This window comes from Coccinella septempunctata, chromosome 7 (assembly GCF_907165205.1).
Source record: "Coccinella septempunctata chromosome 7, icCocSept1.1, whole genome shotgun sequence".
In the NCBI taxonomy this organism is placed as follows: domain Eukaryota; kingdom Metazoa; phylum Arthropoda; class Insecta; order Coleoptera; family Coccinellidae; genus Coccinella; species Coccinella septempunctata.
Genome location: NC_058195.1, coordinates 19,892,686 through 19,913,780, shown reverse-complemented (window position 1 = coordinate 19,913,780; position 21,095 = coordinate 19,892,686). Strand labels below are relative to the sequence as shown.

The window sequence follows — 21,095 nt, the reverse complement described above, 5'->3', positions numbered from 1 at the left end:
CTATCTATCCTTGCCTTGAGATAGATAACGTCAAACCATAATTTTGAAATGCAAACCATAGATAGATAACTACAAGGATAGATAGGCAGACAAACTGGAGATAGCGATCTATCCATAGAAATCATCTAATATATAAAATTCTCGTGTCACAGTTTTCGTTGCCATACTCCTCCGAAACGGCTTGACCGATTTTGATGAAATTTTTTGTGCTTATCCGGTATCTATGAGAATCGGCCAACATCTATTTTTCATCCCCCTAAATGTTAGGGGTAGTCCACCCCTAAATTTTTTTTTTATTTTTTAGACAAAATTTTTAATTTCTATTTTTTTATGATACATACATAATACAACATACGAAAGGAAATTATTTATATGGCAAAACAACGTTTGCCGGGTCAGCTAGTATTATATATTATTACTCTAGAATGCTAATCCAGTAGTAAGAAATGCGGCGAAAAATTGACAGTGGTCGTTAATACGAATGCGCATCATTAGTTTATTTTCAAGTAGAACGTTGCCGAGTTTCTGAATATTCTGTCGATCGAATCTTATGAAGAGGGGGCAATTCGTGTAACGAAGGTATGTCGGACAACAACGCGTTTTCTTTCAGTCATTTGATTTTTCACTGTTGCACGATCTGCTCAGAGGTAAGAAGTTTTAAGTCATATTTTCTGAAATGTACTTGTGTACTTGTATATCATATTAAAAATAATAAATGCAAAAAAAATCAAAACTTGAATGAATTATCGAGTTCCACTGATAGCGAATTCCATTGATGGTATATATTAGTATTGCACTAGATCAGGATATTTCAAAAATTTTGCACGGAGTTTATAATATACACTCAATGCTTAGGTACCTGTTCATCTAATCGAATCTGCGATAATATCGAATTGCATTGGAGATATTAAGTTAAGACCTTCTGGAATTTTTGTTGTGACTTCCAAATATTTAGTAAGCACCAGTTGTTACCATGGAATTCCCTATAAAACTCCAATCTTCAGCCAATTCACGGTTTGGTCAAATAATCAATGAATACTCAATAATACCTCTATTGACAAATTTAGATTTGGACTTATATCACGTCACCTCCGAGATCCCGATATATTTTCATTGAAACCTGCAATATCATTGTACTGTTCTTCTAAAACAAAGCATATATAAACACAATTAGTCATCCAAGCATGTGTTCAATACATGCTACACACGGGTTCAAATTCCTAATTCCCTCGAGAAAAACGTAAGTCAATTTTCTGTTTATTAACCATCATTTATATAATCGTTCTCAAGTGAAATCAATTTCCTTAAATCCTTCATCATGTCAAATCCTGAAATTAAGAATATTCTTCAAAATGACGATCTCTCTGACGACGAAAGTTCTCCAAATAACCTCCCAATAACAGTTCTCTTGAAGTTTATCAAACCCTTCGATGGAAATCGATCTGAACTCAATACCTTCATTCAAAACACAAATTCTGCTTTTTCACTTGCTTCGCCTGATCAAATCGATAGTTTATTGCTCTATGTTGTATCACAACTCTCAGCTAGTGTCGTTAATGAATTAGAATTATCGGACATAACTTCTTGGACTCAATTAAAAATTCGTTTGAAACAATTTTATGGCCAAACGAAACATTTAGTTCAAACGCACGAAGAACTTGAAACCATTCGACAAGCGCCATATGAAAACATAACTGATTTCTTCAAACGTCTGGAAAAAGTGAAAAACGAATGCATTCAAGCTGAAATCTTGAGTTGTTCTCATCCTGACGAACTTCCGGGATTGAAAAAATCAATTCAACAAACTGCTCTTCGACGGTTCATCATTCATTTCAAACCAGAAATAAGTCAAATGCTTGCTCTTCAAAAGGAAAAAATTATAAATTATACTAAATCTAAATCTAATTATATGAATCGTATAGCCAATCAAAGAAATACTTATTCAAATAATCACAAAACCTCTTTTCCAAATAATCAAAGGAATGGCACAACTCCTAATTTTCAAAATCATAACTATAAACGTAATTATAATATGAACATTAGACCTCCTATTCCTTCGAATGAAAGATATAATTTCGCAAAGAATAATTCAAACGTTAATAATCATGCCTCAACTTCCAAACAAAATAGTCCTCCTAATTATGCCTTAAATCCAAACGCTCAATCTTACAAGTTTTGTAATTATTGTAAAAAATCAGGTCATATAATATCAGAATGTAGGAAACGAGAATTCAACAATTCTAAAGTCAATCATTTAAACGGGAAAAGTTCGGACCTGAAGAATGCCCAGGATTCCGACGAAATCATTCAGAAGTCATTCGATTAAATTCAAAAATAAACAGTTCTCACAATAAGTCTAATATTCCTCATGATAAATTAAAATTTCTAACATTCAAAATCCCAAATTCTCCTAAAGAATATGTAACTCTTCTGATTGATACAGGAGCGGCCTGTTCCATTATAAAACATGATGCACTTATTCCTAGCCAAACTCATCTTGATAAAAATGATATTGTTTTATTGAATGGAATAAATCCTAATATGCCTATCAATACAATTGGAACAACGGAAATATCCTTGTCAATATCGTCCATAAATATTGTTCATATATTCAATGTTATAAACGCTGCAAAAATACAGACTCATTTCGACGGGTTGCTTGGTAACGATTTCTTCCAAGAACAAAAAGCTATTATTAATTATGCAGACAATGTTGCAATTATAAACGGACACCCTATTCGTTTCAACAATGAAATTAGAGAAGATAAAATAATCATTCCTCCTCGATGCGAAGTTATTGCTGAAGTCGATATTGTTCGCAATTTGAGACAGGGACTCATTGAGAAATTTACCATATGTGATAACGTTCTTATACCCAATACTCTTGTTACGAATGATAATTCGAAAGCTCGTATTCCAATTCTCAACTTGAATTCTGAAGAAGTCACAATAGACAGACCTGTATTGGAAATAATTGAATTCTTACCGGAAAAATCTATAAATTTAAATCTCTCAACTAACTATAATCAGAATCACTCAAAAAAAGAAGCATTTCAAAGAAATAAAATTCTTGAAGAAAATCTTCGATTGAATCATTTAAATGAGGAAGAAAAAGCATCCATTATAAAAATTTGTCATAAATATTCAAGCTTATTTTATCTACCAGGCGATTCCTTAACTTCAACACCAACATTAAAACATGAAATTCCAACATCATCTAACATTCCAATCTCTTCCATAATTTATCGATTACCTAAAATTCATGAAAAAGAAGCTAATGAACAGATTCAGAAAATGCTCGATCAAAATATCATAAGACCTTCTAATTCTCCGTGGAATTCACCAATTTGGATTGTTCCTAAGAAAAAAGATGCATAAGGACAACAAAAATGGCGTTTAGTTTGTGATTTTAGAAAACTCAATGAAATAACGGTCGGTCGCATCAGGGTTTTATCAGGTCGAGTTAGAAGAAAAAGATAAATTTAAAACGGCTATAGCTACTCCATCAGGACTTTACGAATTCAACAGAATGCCTATGGGACTCAAAAACAGTCCGAGTCGTTTAGCAAGACTTATGAAAATTGTACTATCCGGGCTCCAAGGTGCTAAATGTGTGATTGTTATATTGATGATATAGTGGTTCATGGTTCTTCATTAGAAGATCATAATTCGATGCTAGAAGATGTTTTCCGTCAATTACAAATTCACAATCTTCAATTACAGCCGGATAAATGCGAATTTTTATGTCGAGAAATAACGTATCTGGGTCATCATGTATCAGAAGAAGGTGTTAAACCCGATCCAAACAAAATCGAAGTTATTAAAAATATTTCAGTTCCCAAAAATCCTAAACAATTAAAATCGTTTCTAGGTCTTATTGGTTATTATCGGAAATTCATTGAAAACTTTTTCGCTATCGCTAAGCCATTACATAACTTACTGAAGAAAAATCAAAAATTCGAATGGACAGAAGATTGTCAGAAGTCCTTTGAGAAATTTAAAGACATGCTTACAAAAGAACCAATTCTTAAATTTCCTAATTTTTCAGAAACATTTATATTAACTACTGACGCTTCAAACGATGCTATTGCTGCAGTACTTTCTCAAGGACCTATTGGAAAAGATTTACCCATCAGTTATTATTCTAAAACTCTAACAAAATCTGAAAGAAATCATTCCACGACAGAAAAGGAATTATTAGCTATCGTTGAATCTTGTAAACATTACAGACCATACCTTTATGGGCAAAAATTCATTATTTGCACAGATCATAAACCTTTAGTTTGGTTGAAAAATTGTAAGGAACCTTCAAGTCGCTTATTGAGATGGAGATTGAAATTAATGGACTATGATTATGAAATAGTGTATAAGAAAGGAAAGTTGAATCAGAATGCAAATGCTCTAAGTCGTTTAATTCAAGACAATAATAATGAAATCTCATATAATGACTTCATGAATAAATACGAATCCAAAACCATATAGAATTCTTCCACTATTCAAGAAAAGCTAGGCGATCTTTTCGAAGCGCCACCTAATAATTCTCTAGCACATTGTGTATCTCAGGATTTTAAAATGGGTAAAGGAATAGCATTAATATTCAAAACTAGATTTGGACAAGTAGATGAATTGAAATCTCAAAATAAAACTGTAGGACAAGTGGCTTATATTAGTGATCAAAACCGAAGAATTTATTACCTCATAAGCAAAGCTCTCTCTTTCTAGAAACCTACTTATCAAACAGTTTTCAAAGCTCTAATGAATCTCAAAATTTTATGTCAACAAAATAATGAATCACATTTAGCTTTCCCTAGTATCAGTTGTAGTTTAGACAATCTTTATTGGCCAAAAATATTTGATATGATTAAATACATTTTTCCGCCGACCTCTCAATAATAGTACTGTTTAACGTACACGAAATTAGCTGTTAATAAACCCTTTTATTGATTAATTTCCTATTAATGCATTATTGTCATGGGTAATCGAACATAGAAGTATTCAGCAGCTTCCCAAATAATTATTTCATTTTTATGTAGCATTGATTTTTGAGTACCTAGCGGGTGAATTGAGAAGAGATGAATTGTGGAGGTTGCAGAAAAATTATGATGGTTAGAGATTAATCAATATATCTATTTACTACAACTCCAGCTTCCACCAGCTCCACACATTCTCTAACAGATATAATAGGGAATGATATCAATGTGATTTACTCAAAATGTCACAACTCGAATATGTCTTCTATGGACTTCTCGAATTGCTCGATCGGCCGCATAAATATCAACATTCCGATATGAGCATAGAAAATTTATAAGGTGTCAAATTTGACTAGGTATCGATAGAAAATTTTTGCATTCAAGATTTCACATTAAATTCGAAATGTGGTCGACGGAAAAATCTTGTAATCAACTCGTTTATTAATTGAGCGATTAATGATCTCGAACATTAACGTGCTCGCTCCGCTCACACGTTAAAATATCTCAATCAGTAATCGCTTTTATTAATAACCTTGTTGATTAAATAACTATTTCACGATTCGTCGATCAGTATAACAATATATAATTTACCTGATAAACAAAGTAAAAATTTTGTTTATTCTATAGATGACGAAGACCTCACGTTTGAAAACTTCAGAGGCTTTCATCGAAGAGAAGTTAAAATTCCTAAACCTAAGGTTGTTAATACGCCAATTTCCAATAATAATAATAATATTAATCAGAGGACTGCACAACTGGAAAGCACCTGGTCCTGATGGATTACAGAACTTCTGGATCAAGAAACTTTGGATCATGCATGACAAATTGACCTCCGCAATAAATGATGTCATTGAAAATCCTGAAAGAATGCCAGTATTCCTTACACATGGCACAACATACTTGTTACCTAAAGACCAAAGGAATACAGAAGACCCATCCAAGTACCGACCAATCACATGTCTTCCAACGATGTACAAATTAATCACATCGTGCATTTCAAACCGAATTCACAATCATTGCGAAAGGAATAACATCATCGCCATGCAACAGAAAAGATGCACCAAAGACAGCCGAGGGTGCAAAGAACAACTAATAATAGATTCAGTTATCTGCAATCAAGCGTTCTCCAAGCGAAGGAATCTTTACGCTGCGTACATAGACTACAAAAAAGCATTCGATTCTATACCTCACAAATGGCTCTTGACGATCTTGAAGATTTACAAGGTGGATCCCAATATTGTTAAGTTCCTGAAAAACGTCATGTCAACCTGGCGTACTAGTCTTCAAATGAAAGCAGCAGATTGTTCCATTACAACAGGACCTATTCCAATAAGACGCGGAATTTTCCAAGGAGACTCGCTGAGCCCTCTGTGGTTCTGCATGGCCCTGAATCCCTTGTCTCATAGATTGAATTCTATGGCCTACGGATTTTCCATCACGAGCTGCAGTAGAACTATGATGAAACTGAATCATCTCCTTTACATGGACGACTTGAAACTCTTCGCATCTACCAAAAAACAAATGCAACTGATGCTGAAAATGGTGGAAGGATTCTCGGAAGACATTAAAATGAAGTTTGGACTTGAAAAATGTCGACTGCTCAACATAACGAGAGGGAAAATAGAAGATGGTACGTTCAAACTCAAGGAAGGTGCAGAAATTGAAGCATTAAAGGAAGGAGACACATACAAGTATCTAGGCATAAAACAGGCAAGAAAAATCAATCAGACCCAGATGAAGAAAGAATTAACGGAGGAGTTTACCCGGAGATTGAGGAGGATAATGAGAACTGGTCTTAACAGCAAGAATCTGATAAAAGCGATTAACACCTACGCTTGCTCGGCGCTGAGATATTCATTTGGTATTATCTCTTGGACGACCACCGATTTAGCAGCTTTACAGAGAAAAATAAGGACGATGCTGACTAAACACAATAAACATCACCCCAAAAGCTCAATAGAAAGGACAGAGCTGCCACGACATCTTGGGGGTAGAGGAATTGTTGATTTGTCCAACCGTATGTCCCAGGAAATTGAAGGACTTCGAAAATATTTCTTGAGCAAGGCAGCTTCGTCAGAACTCCATCGAGTAGTTTGTGTTGCTGATAGTTCTACACCATTAAAGCTACAACAGGATCACTTGGAAACCGTCGAACACTCTGCAGAAAGTAAAATGCAAATACTGATTGGCAAACCTTTGCATGGGAGGCACCAGAACGAGGTCAACCATGATTACGTCGACATATCTGCGTCGAACTACTGGTTGACTTCCGGAAGGTTGTTTCCTGAGACAGAGGGCTTCATGCTCGCCATCCAGGATCAGGTGATTCCAACAAGAAATTACATGAAGTACATCGCCAAGGATGCCTCAGTGGCGGACGATAGCTGTCGTTATGGCTGTGCGACACATGAAACTATCCAGCACATCACCGGGGGATGTCAGAAGTTCGCGGGCACGGAGTACAAAAATAGACATGATGCTGTTGCCAAGATTCTTCACCAAGAATTGGCACTAAAACACCAACTTCTAACTTCGAAAAAGGTTCCTTATTACAATTACCATCCGGATGCTGTGCTGGAAAACGAACATCACAAGCTCTACTGGGATCGCACGGTTCTCACAGACCGAAAAATAACCTACGATAGACCAGACCTCATATTGCTCAATAAGGATGAGGACAGAGCACTATTCATCGACGTGGCAATTCCAAATAATAACAATCTTCTAGACAGGCACACTGAAAAAATTTCAAAATACAGAGATCTCGAGGAACAAACCAGAAGACAGTGGAAGCTGAAAGATATAAAGACCATCCCTATTGTCATTTCATCTACAGGCCTGATACCGAAGAAACTACTAGAGAACTTGAGAAAACTTCAGTTGGACGAAAATATTTATAAAGTCATGCAGAAGGCGGTACTGCTCGGAACGACGAGAACTGTACGCAAGTACATGGGGAATGCAGAGGAACACCGTCTGCTCCGACAGGAAGTGCGGGTGGAGCAGGAATCCAACCTACAGCAGGAAGCCGAGGAGCGACCCGAACCCGACCACCACCACGAGCCCGAAAACCTGGAAAGGGCTCCAACAGAGCTTAATCCCTTTGATATCCGAGATATCTGGGATAAGTGAATTTTCCTCTGGAGAGGAATGTGAAAGCCGCAAGGCTAAAGTCATAAAAATTTTATTGAATCCTTTGAGACATTGTACATGTATAGGAAGAGTCAACATAAATAGCATTAGACATTAATTAATTATCCTCAGAGGTGACAGGAAAAGGAAAAAAAAATATATTTATATATATATATATATATAAATGATAACGGTTTACACCCAAGATATCGTTGAATTATGCCAGTACAAAAAAAAAAACATCAAAAACTACCTAATGTGATATCACTCTAGAACTGAATTTAAATATTCGCTTTTACTATAAAGCACTGTTCTAAAAAAATTTTTTTGATTTCTTTCTTGAAGCTCGAAGACTTCAACGTTTTAAGTCTACATAGGAGAATACTCAAATTTGCTCGTTCTATGAGCTGGAATGCAAATGGTTTCTTTTTGCCTAGTATTATATTCATGAAATTGGCAACACTTTTTTTGAGAATGAATATTCTTCCTCGTGTAAATCAGGCAGTTTAAAATATAAATACATGGAAAACTTAATATTTTATGTTTAATAAAAGATGATCTACAGGACTCCAGGGGTTTTAGGCCGAAGATAAGGCGAATTATTCTTTTCTGGGCAACAAAAACAGAACCACTCCCAGACGACGCACCCCACAAGACCGTGTTATAATTTAAATGAGAGTAGACAAGTGAATAGTATACACCCAGTATTGACTCGAGGGGGAGCAATGCTCTAAGTCGCTTCAAAGCATAAAATGCACTACTCAAACGCCTACAAACATAATCAATATGATTCAACCAGTTTAAATTTTTATCAACTTGTAGACCTAAAAATTTTACACAATCTGAGGACTTTAGGCTCCCACTAGGAAGCTCGAGCATGAGCCGGTCGTTGGTGTCACGCAAGTGGAAGTGTACGAGATCAGTTTTATTCACGTTGAGTATGAGACCATTCCTGTAACACCAGTCCGAAAAATATTCAACCAGTATCTCGCATCGCGACTTGAGCTCTGACAAATTGGATGCTGTCACCAAGAATGACACATCGTCGGCAAAAAATACCATCATAATATCGATGAAAAAAATTATAAGATACGACCTAATGTAATCCGGCAGATCATTAATAAACAGTAAAAACAACAGCGGACCCAACACCGATCCCTGAGGCACACCCATCTCTAAAGGATTTTCTTCAGAGTCCCGATGACTCACACTGACGTAAATATGCCGATCAACCAGAAAACTGCGCACCCAGTCGAGGAACACTCCCCTGAAGCCAATATTATAGAGCTTGTCGAGTAAAAAGTTGATATTAAGGCAGTCAAATGCACGCGACAGATCGAAAAACATTCCTGCCACACATACGCCGTCATCCAAGCATCCATAAACGAACTCCCCAAACTGACACGCCGCAGTCTCCGTCGACCTGCCCACCCGAAATCCGTGTTGGCAATTCGTAATTGTTGAAAATTTGTTCAAGTATCCCAACATTCTTTGATACACCAATTTTTCTATAACTTTCAAGAGAGAACTCAATATAGATATTGGTCGATAACTAGCTATATCATCAGATGCGCCTTTCTTTTTGGGAACTGGAATTATCTTAGCTGTCTCCAGAATACGAGGAAACCTTCCAGAAGTGACCGAGGCATTGATGAGATGTGCCAAAATATCTGATATTTGAGGGGCAATAGTCTTCAAGATTTTTACCGAGATCATATCTTTACCACAACTCCTCACATTCTTCAGATTTTTAATAATCTGTACGACTTCAACAGCAACAACTGGCAAAAAAAAAAAATTATTGTTGGAGAGGGGCTGCACCGTGCATGAAGAAGATCGCTTAACACCAAAATGTTCGGTAATGCTGGAAGCAGCGATGCTTGAGAAGTACCTTCCGAAAGTTTCAGCTACCTCTTCAGGATCAGAAAAAACCCGGCTGTCTACATTCAGAACAATTTTATTAGAGGAGACGCCACCTATTTCTCCCCTGACTAAATCCCAAATTGTTTTATTTTTATTGGTGGATCGATCAAGAGCAGATGCATAAAAATCATATTTACAAGCCTTTAAGAGCGCAGAATATTCCTTTTTAGCTGTTAAGTAACGAGTTCTCGATTCCTCGGTTTTCAGATTTCGAAATACCCAGTGGAGTTTTTTCAATTCTCCACTAGCCTGTCTGATCTCATTCGTGATCCAACCAGGACGTTGGCTTTTGGTAGAACGGATTCGCCTAACAGGGCATGTTGAATCAAGTAATGATGTTAATATGCTAAAAAATGCATCAAAAGCTATGTCAACATCGGCGATGTCGTAGATGGTATCAAATTTAGCGCTTTCCACCAACAAGCTCAGATTTTCGAGATTACTCTCTGATAAGTCGCGAGATGATCTCGGAGTGGTTTCAATCGGCGAAGTACTATTGTCACAGTCATATGTCAATATAATTGCTCTGTGTTCACCAATATTGGTATCCACCACCCTGGCGTCAACAAGGTCAGTATTCGCATTCGTAAGGATATAATCAATTTTGGAACTACTAGTAACGCCATGTTTGTTCGTAAACACTCTAGTAGCATCAGTAGATGTGACAACAAGATCAAAGCTTATCAGAAGATATTCTAGCGTACTGTGCGAATCAACATATTTAATGTTTAAATCTCCGCAGATAAAGACAACCTTAGAGCCTGTGAGGCATTAGTCCAAGACATATGAAAATGTGTTACCAAAAAGTTCCAAATTACCACCAGGAGGCCTGTAAACACTTATTACACAGACATTACTAGAATCGTTATTTTTTAAATCAATACCACAAAATTCACATTGCATTTCAGATGAAAAATTCTCAATATGTTTTATTTCCTGAAACTGGTAGTGGGATTTGAGATAAATTGCTGTTCCGCCATGTTGACGCATGGGACGGCAATAAGAAGCAGCAATAACATAGTTATTTAGTGATAGTGAAGACAATTCCTCCGGTTTAGACCAGTGTTCTGCTATACTTAAGATATCTGGATTTTCTTGTTAAGTGAATACTTCAAGTTGATGGATTTTATTAGACAATCCTTGGGCATTAACTTGTACTATCTTCAACATTTCATCTCTGCTAACTGATTTTCTAGGAACAACAAGCTTACCGTTCATTTCTTGTTGATCGTCTGGCCACGTTTTATAAAAAACCTATTTACAGCTACTCCTTCTGGCCAAAAGGAGGGATTCATTGCCTCTTCTAAAAACTCTGTGGGAATGCAGACTCTGAATGAGGAATATATGTCGGGTTTTCTTGATGTTAGTTTCTCATATGAGATAACAGGAAACCGCTGATCAAAGAAGTCCTGGAGCTCTTCAACTGTAGTTTCAGGGCTCAGCCTGGAGATGTGTAAGTGTGAAAGTGGCTTCTTAGGAACCACATGAAGCGAATTTGATTTTAAAGTACCAACTATGGGTTTGGGTTTGGAGATTTTCCTGGTCGTGACAGTCTTCTTCGAAGGTGTATTGATCACTACTTCCGGATTTTCGTGATTAGTTATGGTTTTTAATTTATGTTTTTTTTTTGATGCAACGACAGTCCATTCAGATGACTCATTTTTAGTACCAATGTCTCTCTTCTGTTCGTCATTTGTTGCAACAATTTCCATTTCAGAATTTCCCGATTCAGAGTTAAATGAAACATCTGAACGAATTGGTATGTTTGATTTATCTGAGTCAGAGAGGGAATTCCGTACAGATGGAATTCCGGAGATATTCATATCAGCTGTTGTCTTGATAACGTTCTTCAAATTATTGTTGGCACATATTTCATTTGATAGAATTTCAATTTGTTTACTTTGTGCTGTTATAATGTTTTTCAATGATTCAATTTCCTTAGTGAAATATAAGGTAATTCCACCAACAATTTCCTGTTTTAGAGCTAGGAAATCTTCCCTAGTAACTGGAAATTCAGCAGATCGGGATGTTATAATCATACATTTGTCACTTATTTTGGCTGAACAACATTTTTCACAGTTCCACTTAATTTTACCAGCATCTTCTCTAATTTTGTTGAATTCTTCAATGGATATATCAACACACTTGATATGAAAACTACTGTCACAATTAGAACAATTTATCGAATCGTCATATCTTAGAATATAGAATAACAGGAAGGAGCATATTGCTCATTTCAATTTGACCGGAATGGAGGAGAAATATGGCCGACATATATTTCCGTTTCAACAGTGACGTAGGACAATGAAGTTTCCAAAAAACTAACTTCAATAGTCAGTTGATTCTGATTAATCAAAAAAATTAGGAAAGCACTGACGTAAAGCCAGAAGCTTTTTCAAGCTCGTTCAAATTGATAATCAAAGCCTAACACTGCTTGGCTAGATACTTAATGGTATTAAGGTCTATGACTTAACATCCTACGCCCATGGAGTGTTATTGTCATGGGATAACCTTGTTATATGTCATGAACTCATTATATGTCAGGAACTCATAATTAATACCTGATATTCAGCTTAAAAAAATCACCTACCTTTGAATTATTCACACTGCAATATCCAAAATCCTTATTTCCAGCAAATTTCAAGAAACCAAATTACCAAAATTAAGTTAAAACATCACTTTATTCATTTGGCCACAGATAACAGAATCATTTGACTTCCAAGTCTGCCACTTTTAAAATTAAAACTTGGAAGACCAATATGGCCGTTTCCGTCGCACAATTCCCGTCACAATTATTCGAAAAAGCTCCTCCTGATATTCTATGTTCTAAGCGTCATATCGATTAATCTTGTTTGAACATCGCGAGCAACAAATACCTCGTCCGCTCGACATGATGACACAATGTAGATGTAGAATATAAAAACATTTATAATTCCAATGTCATGCGACTACTCAATTTCGAACAAATTTCTTGATTTTATAAAAACTCATTTTACAGATCTTCCGGAAAATCCTAAAGTTACTGATATAATAGCAAAAAAGTTAACTCATCAATTTATTTTTGTTCTCTTTCTAAAAGAATTTTATGATCAATCTGTAACATACGAAGATTTATTCGCAACTTTTGTCAATCTTAGGCCCGGTACTTTCACCTTCGAATAAATTTTATTCAACCAATAATGACGTACCGACATTCGATTTATGACAAATAAACTCTTCTAATTAAGTTTCAATGACAGATTTATTCGATGAATAACACTATCTGAAAGTGAAAAGACTGCATTTTTACTAATCTTACGAATAAGACTTAATAAATGCGAATAAATTTATTTATTCGCACGTGAAAGTACCGGGCCTTAGACTAATGCTCAATTTTAACAACATAAAAAAGTTCACGATTCCAAATATAGCTCTTTTTAAAAATAATTCTATAATCCGAGAAGATACCTTTTTCAGTCTCTTATATTTTCTATTTCGTGCCTTTGAATATGAAATTTTATGCGACGAACGAATTAATGTAAGTGATGAAAACTTAATAAAGGAAATTTTATTCGAAAATCATGATTCACCATTAGCTGGACACCAAGGATTTGAACGCAAATACGAAAAAATAAAGAAATTCTATTTTGAGGATAATATGAAAGATCATATTCGAAAGTATATAAGGAGATGCAGAATATGTCAAAAATCTAAAACTGATTTCAAACATAATAAAAGTCCTATGATCATTACAACTACCTCAAACAAATTCTGTGAACAAATTGCCTTAGATATAGTTGGTCCTCTACCTTTGACGAAAAATAATAATCGCTTCATATTAACCATTCAAGACGACTTAACGAAATTCATTCAAGCTTACGCTCTCAACATACATGATGCTGTAACGGTAGCAATACACTTTCTTAAATTCTGTACACAATTCGGATTTCCAAACAATATTCTCACAGATCAAGGCGTAGAATTCACATCGAAAATATTCAAAGAAATAAATAAATTAATGTCGATCAAACATAAGCAATCATCTCCATATCACCCTCAAACGCAAGGATCCTTAGAAAGAACACATCTTACTCGTAAAGATTATTTCAAATGCTATGTGAATAAAGACTCTAATAACTGGGATGAATTCCTCAACTTCGCAACGTTCAGTTATAATACCTCAATACATAAATTTACTCAAAAAACCCCATATGAATTAGTCTTTGGACAAAGGGCTCGAATTCCCGCACAAATAAATAATCCGAAAAATCTCAATAATTATTCAGAACTAGCTACTGATATCACAAATAAATTGAAAATACTAAGAGAAACTGCTCGTGATAATCTTCTAAAGTCTAAAAATAAATCCAAGGAATATTATGATAAAACTCACAATAGAACGTATCAATTCAATGAAGGCGATCTTGTACTTCTTTATGACTCACAGTCGAAAGCGAAAAATAAGAAACTAGCTCCAAATTACAAAGGACCTTATAAAATAGAACAGATACATAATAATCAGACAGCAACATTTAGAATCAGTCCTTCGAAACTAAAAACTTGTCATTTTAATTTTAACAACAACCTTATGTTGTTGCAGATAATGACGAAAATAATTGTTCTCCTCCAGTTATTCACTTTCCAAGTCCTTCTTCAAGCACATCAGTATGAAATCAATCCCATTAAATCATCCTCCGGTTTATTATAGCATAATCATTGTAAGGCACAAATATCAAACGAAAAATATATAATTCTTACATATCATAACTTAACTCATTTCAAATATCAAGTCGTACAAATATTAGGTTTCTACTCGAACTCTATTAATCTATGTGATATCGCAATGGCAGAGCATCTCTCTAATGACTGTAAAAATCAATTAAGTTACGTGAAAACCAAAGCTTCAATAATTGAGGAAATTTATAAAATTATATCTCATCAAATTAATATGCCGAGAAAGAAACGTGGCTTATTTAACGGCGTCGGAACGGCTATTAAATGGTTAACTGGTAACCCGGATTCAGAAGACGCTCAATTTTATTCAGATGCAATAAATCAAATAATAAATAACGAAAAACAAACTGATGTTCTAATGCAGCAACAAGTATCAATTCTTTCATCTACTATTTCTAATTTCAATAATTCATTTTATAAAATGAACGAAAACATAGGAATCTTAAATAAGAACTTAAAAGAATTTAATCAGTTCTCGAAGGATCTTAATAATATTCATCATGCGTATGAAATAGAATCTCAAATTTCAAATCATCTTATACTGCTCATTGAAATGACTGATGAACTCCTATTGAATTTGCAAAATTACGTGAATGATGTTTCACTTATACAGCATGGAATAATAAATTATAGGATTTTGCCTCCAGAAGCACTTTATCGAGAACTTCTAAAAATCTCTACTAATATTTCTCTTCCTATTCCTTCGAGTATCGAAAACGTTTATTACTACTATAAAATCATGAACTTGAAATCTTTCATAAAAAATAGCTTACTAACAATTGCATTCGAAATACCTATTTCTTCCTCACAAGCCCTTGATCTTTATCAACTATTCTCTTTGCCACACCCTCATTCTGAAGATAATAGTTTATTCTCTTATATCGAGCCATCCAAACCCTTCCTACTGATTTCACCTATGAGAACAAATTATTTGTTGGCTGATAAATTGGAAAATTGTATTGAATACCATCCGAGAGAGTGGATTTGCAATCAGATGCCAACCATGAAGAAAATCGACTCTTCCTGTGAAGAACAACTGCTAATGAAAATCGTCAACAAGATTCCCGACTCCTGCATGAAAAGAAATATCATAGCCGATGCTGAAATCTGGCACAAAACCGACGTTAATGAATGGCTGTTCTCCCTATCCAATCCAACTCGAATCTCTATCATCTGTGGTGAAGAATCCTTAAAGCAAGAAATCATCGAGAAGATGGGTATTCTAAAGCTCAACTCACACTGCAAGGCATTTACTGATCGTACAAGTCTAGAAACGAGCGCAATACTAGCTTCCCTAAACTCAAGTTATGAAATTCCATCTTCAGGTATAATACAGGACGATTGCTGCCAGAAATTGAAGAAAAATCTCAATGTCCACGCAATTCATATGGAACCAATAAAATTAACCAGTGTCAACCTCCACGAACTCAAGTATGCTCAACACAAGCTAGCAGAATTCGATGAACAACTCCAACAACAACTGAATAGGCCTTTCATCATCCAACACTCTTCGTGGGTAACAACAGCCCTATCAATTACATGTGGTACCATTTTGCTCATTGTCCTCTACAATTTTATGAAATGGTGTGGATGTTTCCAAATTCTCCGAAGAATCTTCTGTTGTACCAAAGAGCCTAGAACCATTGAAGCAGGTCCATGTTTCCAGATCTTCAACCAATGCCACAAAAGACCGATACAGCAACCAGTTCAAGTCTACTACGATGCAGAACTCCAACGTCTTAATTACCCAGGTTCCTCTGAGACAGAAATCCGAGTATCGAGACCAGAAGAAGCCTCCAGCAGCGGGTCTCAAACACAGAGAAGAACAAACAAGACATTAAAAATTAATCCTCATTAATTGTTGCAATTTTACATATATCTTATATATTTTAATATCTTGTTCAATTTGCAATGTCTTAATTTCTTGATAATTCTATGCTCTCATTTTTGCACTAATTGAGTATCCATAATATTTTATTGATTTTAATCTTGATATTACTGAATAATTTAGTTAGAATATATCTTCACATTTTAATACCTCATGTAAGGTGTCATACTGCTTCAGAATTCTTATTTCAAAGATTTTTGCTCTTCTTGTACATCAAAAATCTTCTTTTAGGGGGGAGATGTTGCCACCCTGTATACAAGGGCCCCATTGTTAAAATATTCTTGCTCAAGTCAGCATTTTCCAAAACAATATATAAGCAGCAGCATGACGCTCTCAGTTCAGTTCAGATCGTATCGTTGAGATTGATTCTTCATTCATATCGCATAGTTCAAATTAATTTTCGTATCTATTGATCTATTTCTGTATCTTGTGCCTTCCAAATAAATTAATTAAAAATAACAGTGCGTTATCCTTCGTAAAGTGACAATCTCTCAATCTAATAGTGTTCATAACTAAAGGTTTTACGGAGCTTTACCTCAATAAAGCTGCCCTGGTGACAGCGACCCTGCTTTCTGTTAGTTTTTTTTTAAAACTAAGTTCGTTCCGAAAGGAATAGAACAATATATATTATGATTTCTATGGATCTATCCCTTATTTTAGATAGGTTATTGAAAACGGCCGTTAATCTACAATATATCTGACCGTAGCAAACATATTCAATGCAAGCGAATTTATATAATGATTCACCTGAATCTTAACGACTTCTATTCTAGCTGAATGTTTCCACGATCAGAAATATTGTGAGTGAAGAGAATGACAAAGAATTTCCTTCTATTGGGAGACCCAAAAAAGTGGTGGCATTTTATTTTATGGTGAACGAATGCGAAAAGTTACCACCCTACAGGATTTTCGATGAATCTCATCGTAGAATAAGTTCCAGAAAATTAATTTTTTTATTATTCATTTGGCTTATCCTACACGTTGTAAATGTCTTAAGGGATCAATAAATATATAATTATTATCATTTTATGAAAGTATTAAAAATAAAGATGAGAAGTGATAGCGCCTTTACGGCAATGAATAAAATAATGAGGATAAATTCAGATGCATACCACCCGACGATATGAATATCGACAAGTGTTACGATCTGAATTGAGCTAGCCAATTTGCCATCGTCAAGGCCCCAAATGGAGTACGCTCCACTGAAGAAAAGCAGATGCTGACCATGGTTTCGGCCTCATTTGGCCTCATCAGAGCAACATAGCATTTTTCCACGGTGGAGAACGTTTGGAATTGATGGAACTTTATTCAATGTTGTCATGTTCTATTGGGTATTATTTACCCATAGCGCCATCCCATAAAATATGGGACATATGCTATTGTCTTCGTCTTGGTTTCTATCTGGGGGGGATTGAATCGGATAGCGTTTCATGTTGGATGGCGTAATGGGTAGATAATACCCAATAGAACATGACAACATTGAATAAAGTTCCATCAATTCCAAACGTTCTCCACCGTGGAAAAATGCTATGTTGCTCTGATGAGGCCAAATGAGGCCGAAACCATGGTCAGCATCTGCTTTTCTTCGGTGGAGCGTACTCCATTTGGGGCCTTGACGATGGCAAATTGGCTAGCTCAATTCAGATCGTCACACTTGTCGATATTCATATCGTCGGGTGGTATGCATCTGAATTTATCCTCATTATTAAAAATAAACTGCCATGAATGCGATCCGGTTGTCCTATTAATTGTTAATTCATATGAAATTTTTGAAGTTCCTCTTGCCTTGAAGCTTAAGTTAAGTCCTTCGAGAGATTCCTAACTACTACATCATATGCATGTTAATTTTTTTGAAATCTACAACTGATGTAAGGTATTTAACTTTTAGCCCAAAAAGATAACCAACATTAACTCTCCTGAAGCTACTGCATATTATCTGTCAATAATTTGGAAACACCTAGATTTGAATCGTGCTAACAGGTATACATTTAATCCCACTTATTCTTGTCTAGTCTTTCCAAATTTGTGAACAAGATTTCAAAATATTCATATACAGGGTGTTGTTTCGACTCGAAACCTACTCATTAAATTTTTTTGAGCCGGACCTGGAATGAGAATTTTTTTTATTATGGTAATCGATAGCACTCCTGACATTGAACATACGAATCGAATATAACAAAATGTATGGGGTGGTTGATAAGTTAAAATTAATTTGAAAAATTGAGAAAATTGGTAAACCAGTTTGTATCATGGTTACAAAGAATGGTAGACCCATAAAATACCATGATTGTATGCGAATTTCCCAATAAATCACCCTGTATGATGAAATTTTTGACATTTCTCGAATTCACGATAGCTTAGGAAATCAATATTTAGTCTTTAACGTATTTGTCCTCCTTCATTCGAAAAATGAGCCACTATGATGACTATATTACTTTTCAACAAATTTTCTCGTGAAATAGTCATGTCGAATACTAATCGACATAAAGATTCAGGTTTAATATTCAAGGATTTTGTTGTTCGGCAAATTCGCCCATGACATTTTTTTCCAAATCATTTGCCTCATGGCTCGTGATTATCAACATTCGCAAAATTGCCATGCACCAAGCTTTCATATTACAATCAACAAACTTTGCTGGCAAAATTTCATCTCTAGTGCTTTTACATATATGAGAAAACCATTTTCATTCCTTGTGTAAATGAAAATAATGAGTTATTTATTTCAACAGAAACCCAGTCCCAGTTACAGAAAATAACTTGACCTAGCATAATAAAAGAAACCAAGCTACATTGCTTATGACGAAAAGGAAGAAAAACAAAATTGAACAATATTATACCGAGACTAGAAATATGCAAATGAGAAATCAACCAATATTGCAAACTAAAAAAAAAATTAAAAATTACAATAGCATGGAAACAACGAACAAAAAAATGAAGAAAACAAACGCTAAGCGGCAAAAATAATTATACAGAAATAAACACCTTAAAGACTTGATTCAACCTTAATACATATCTGCTAATAACAGACGCCAATGTGTCAAAGTGAATGTCACAATCTCTCGCAATCGAGTTGAAAATAGACTCAATGAACCAAATGGGGGACTGTATTAAGGAATTGGTCCTCGGGGTCTGCAGATGGAATAACTCCACAGCACGAGATGCTGCTCTCGGAACGCGGAAACTCAAAGCAGTCAATAGAGGCGGACAGTCAATATCGTTGTGCAGTAGTTTGTAAAGACATTCAAGACCCTCGATCTCTCTCCTACCCTCTAGTGAAACAACATTGAATCGATTCAACAATATAATATGGTCGAGTCCTCTTGGTGCATAAACTTTATCCTCCCTCCAAGCCAAGAATTTCAGGAATCTCCTCTGTACCGCCTCAAGATGGTATTCATGGCAATAATAAATAGGTCGCCAAATTATGCTGGCATATTCCAACTTGCTACGAATAAAGGAACTGAAGAGAATCATCAATGTTGAAGTATTACTGAAATACTTGCTATTGCGTGCGATGAATCCATATGTTCTCGAGGCAGACGAAATGAGTTGGGAGATATGCGGGATGAACGAAAACTTCTGATCAAAGATTACACCAATATCCTTCACCCTATCAACTCGAGAAAGGACCCCGTCCCCGACGACATAATCATACTTCAGAATATCTACTTTCCTTGTGAAGCTAACAACACTACACTTTGGAACATTCAAACTCAAACGATTGTTTTTACACCAATTGACAAGATTATTGAGTTCGAGCTGGAGTCGAACACAGTCATCTACTGAACGAATTACGAAATACAACTTCAAGTCGCCCGCAAACATCAGATGCGACAAGCCAAGGACATTAGGTCATTCACGAATAGAATAAATAAGAGTGGCCCTAGATTGGACCCCTGAGGTATCTCAGTAGTGGGTATAAAGTCAGATGATCTTATACCCTCAAGCTGAACGAACTGATGACGATCAACCAAGTAGGAACGAAACATGTTGACGAGGCTCTCCGAGAAACTGAACTAGTTCCGCAATTTCCATAACAGAAGCTCATATGCGACACTGTCAAAGGTCTTCTGAAAGTCTGTATATATTGCATCAACCTGACCAGCAGAATCAAGAACCTCGCAAATATACTGGGAAAATACAGTCAAATTACTCGTGCAAGATCTCCCAACCATGAATTCATGTTGCTCAATCTTAATATGGTTCCTTATAGCTGGATATATATTGTTGTAGACAATAATTTCATATAGCTTGGAGAAGTTTGATAAAATTGAAATTGGTCTGTAGTTACCAACAATGGAGGGGTTTCCTTTTTTTAAAACTGGTACAATCTTGGCCAATTTCCATGCTCTAGGAAAAGTAGCCTTACTCAATATGAGATTGAAAATATGGCTCAACCGATGCGTCACTGCATAAATACGGTACTTCACAATAAAACTTGGTATCCCATCTTGACCAGACGTAAGTTT

At 35.5% G+C, this 21,095-nt stretch overlaps 1 protein-coding gene across 2 annotated transcripts; it reads left to right on the top strand.

Moving 5' to 3' along the window:
• Positions 1-1,205: 1,205 nt before the first annotated feature.
• Positions 1,206-17,053, top strand: LOC123317907. 2 transcript variants are annotated; one of them, XM_044904523.1, is made up of 2 exons: positions 1,206-1,240; positions 14,605-17,053. In XM_044904523.1, exon 2 carries the CDS (start codon positions 14,848-14,850, stop codon positions 16,594-16,596), a length of 1,749 nt encoding a protein of 582 aa, XP_044760458.1. In that variant the 5' UTR covers positions 1,206-1,240; positions 14,605-14,847; the 3' UTR covers positions 16,597-17,053. The 2 variants fall into 2 exon arrangements, with proteins under 2 accessions (XP_044760458.1, XP_044760459.1); XM_044904524.1 differs by lacking the exon at positions 1,206-1,240 and adding an exon at positions 13,411-13,542.
• The last annotated feature ends 4,042 nt before the right edge of the window (positions 17,054-21,095 follow it).

Bases quoted from the DNA above. Each gene is read 5' to 3' on its own strand.
- LOC123317907 (XM_044904523.1), top strand. From the start codon at position 14,848: ATGGCAGAGCATCTCTCTAATGACTGTAAAAATCAATTAAGTTACGTG.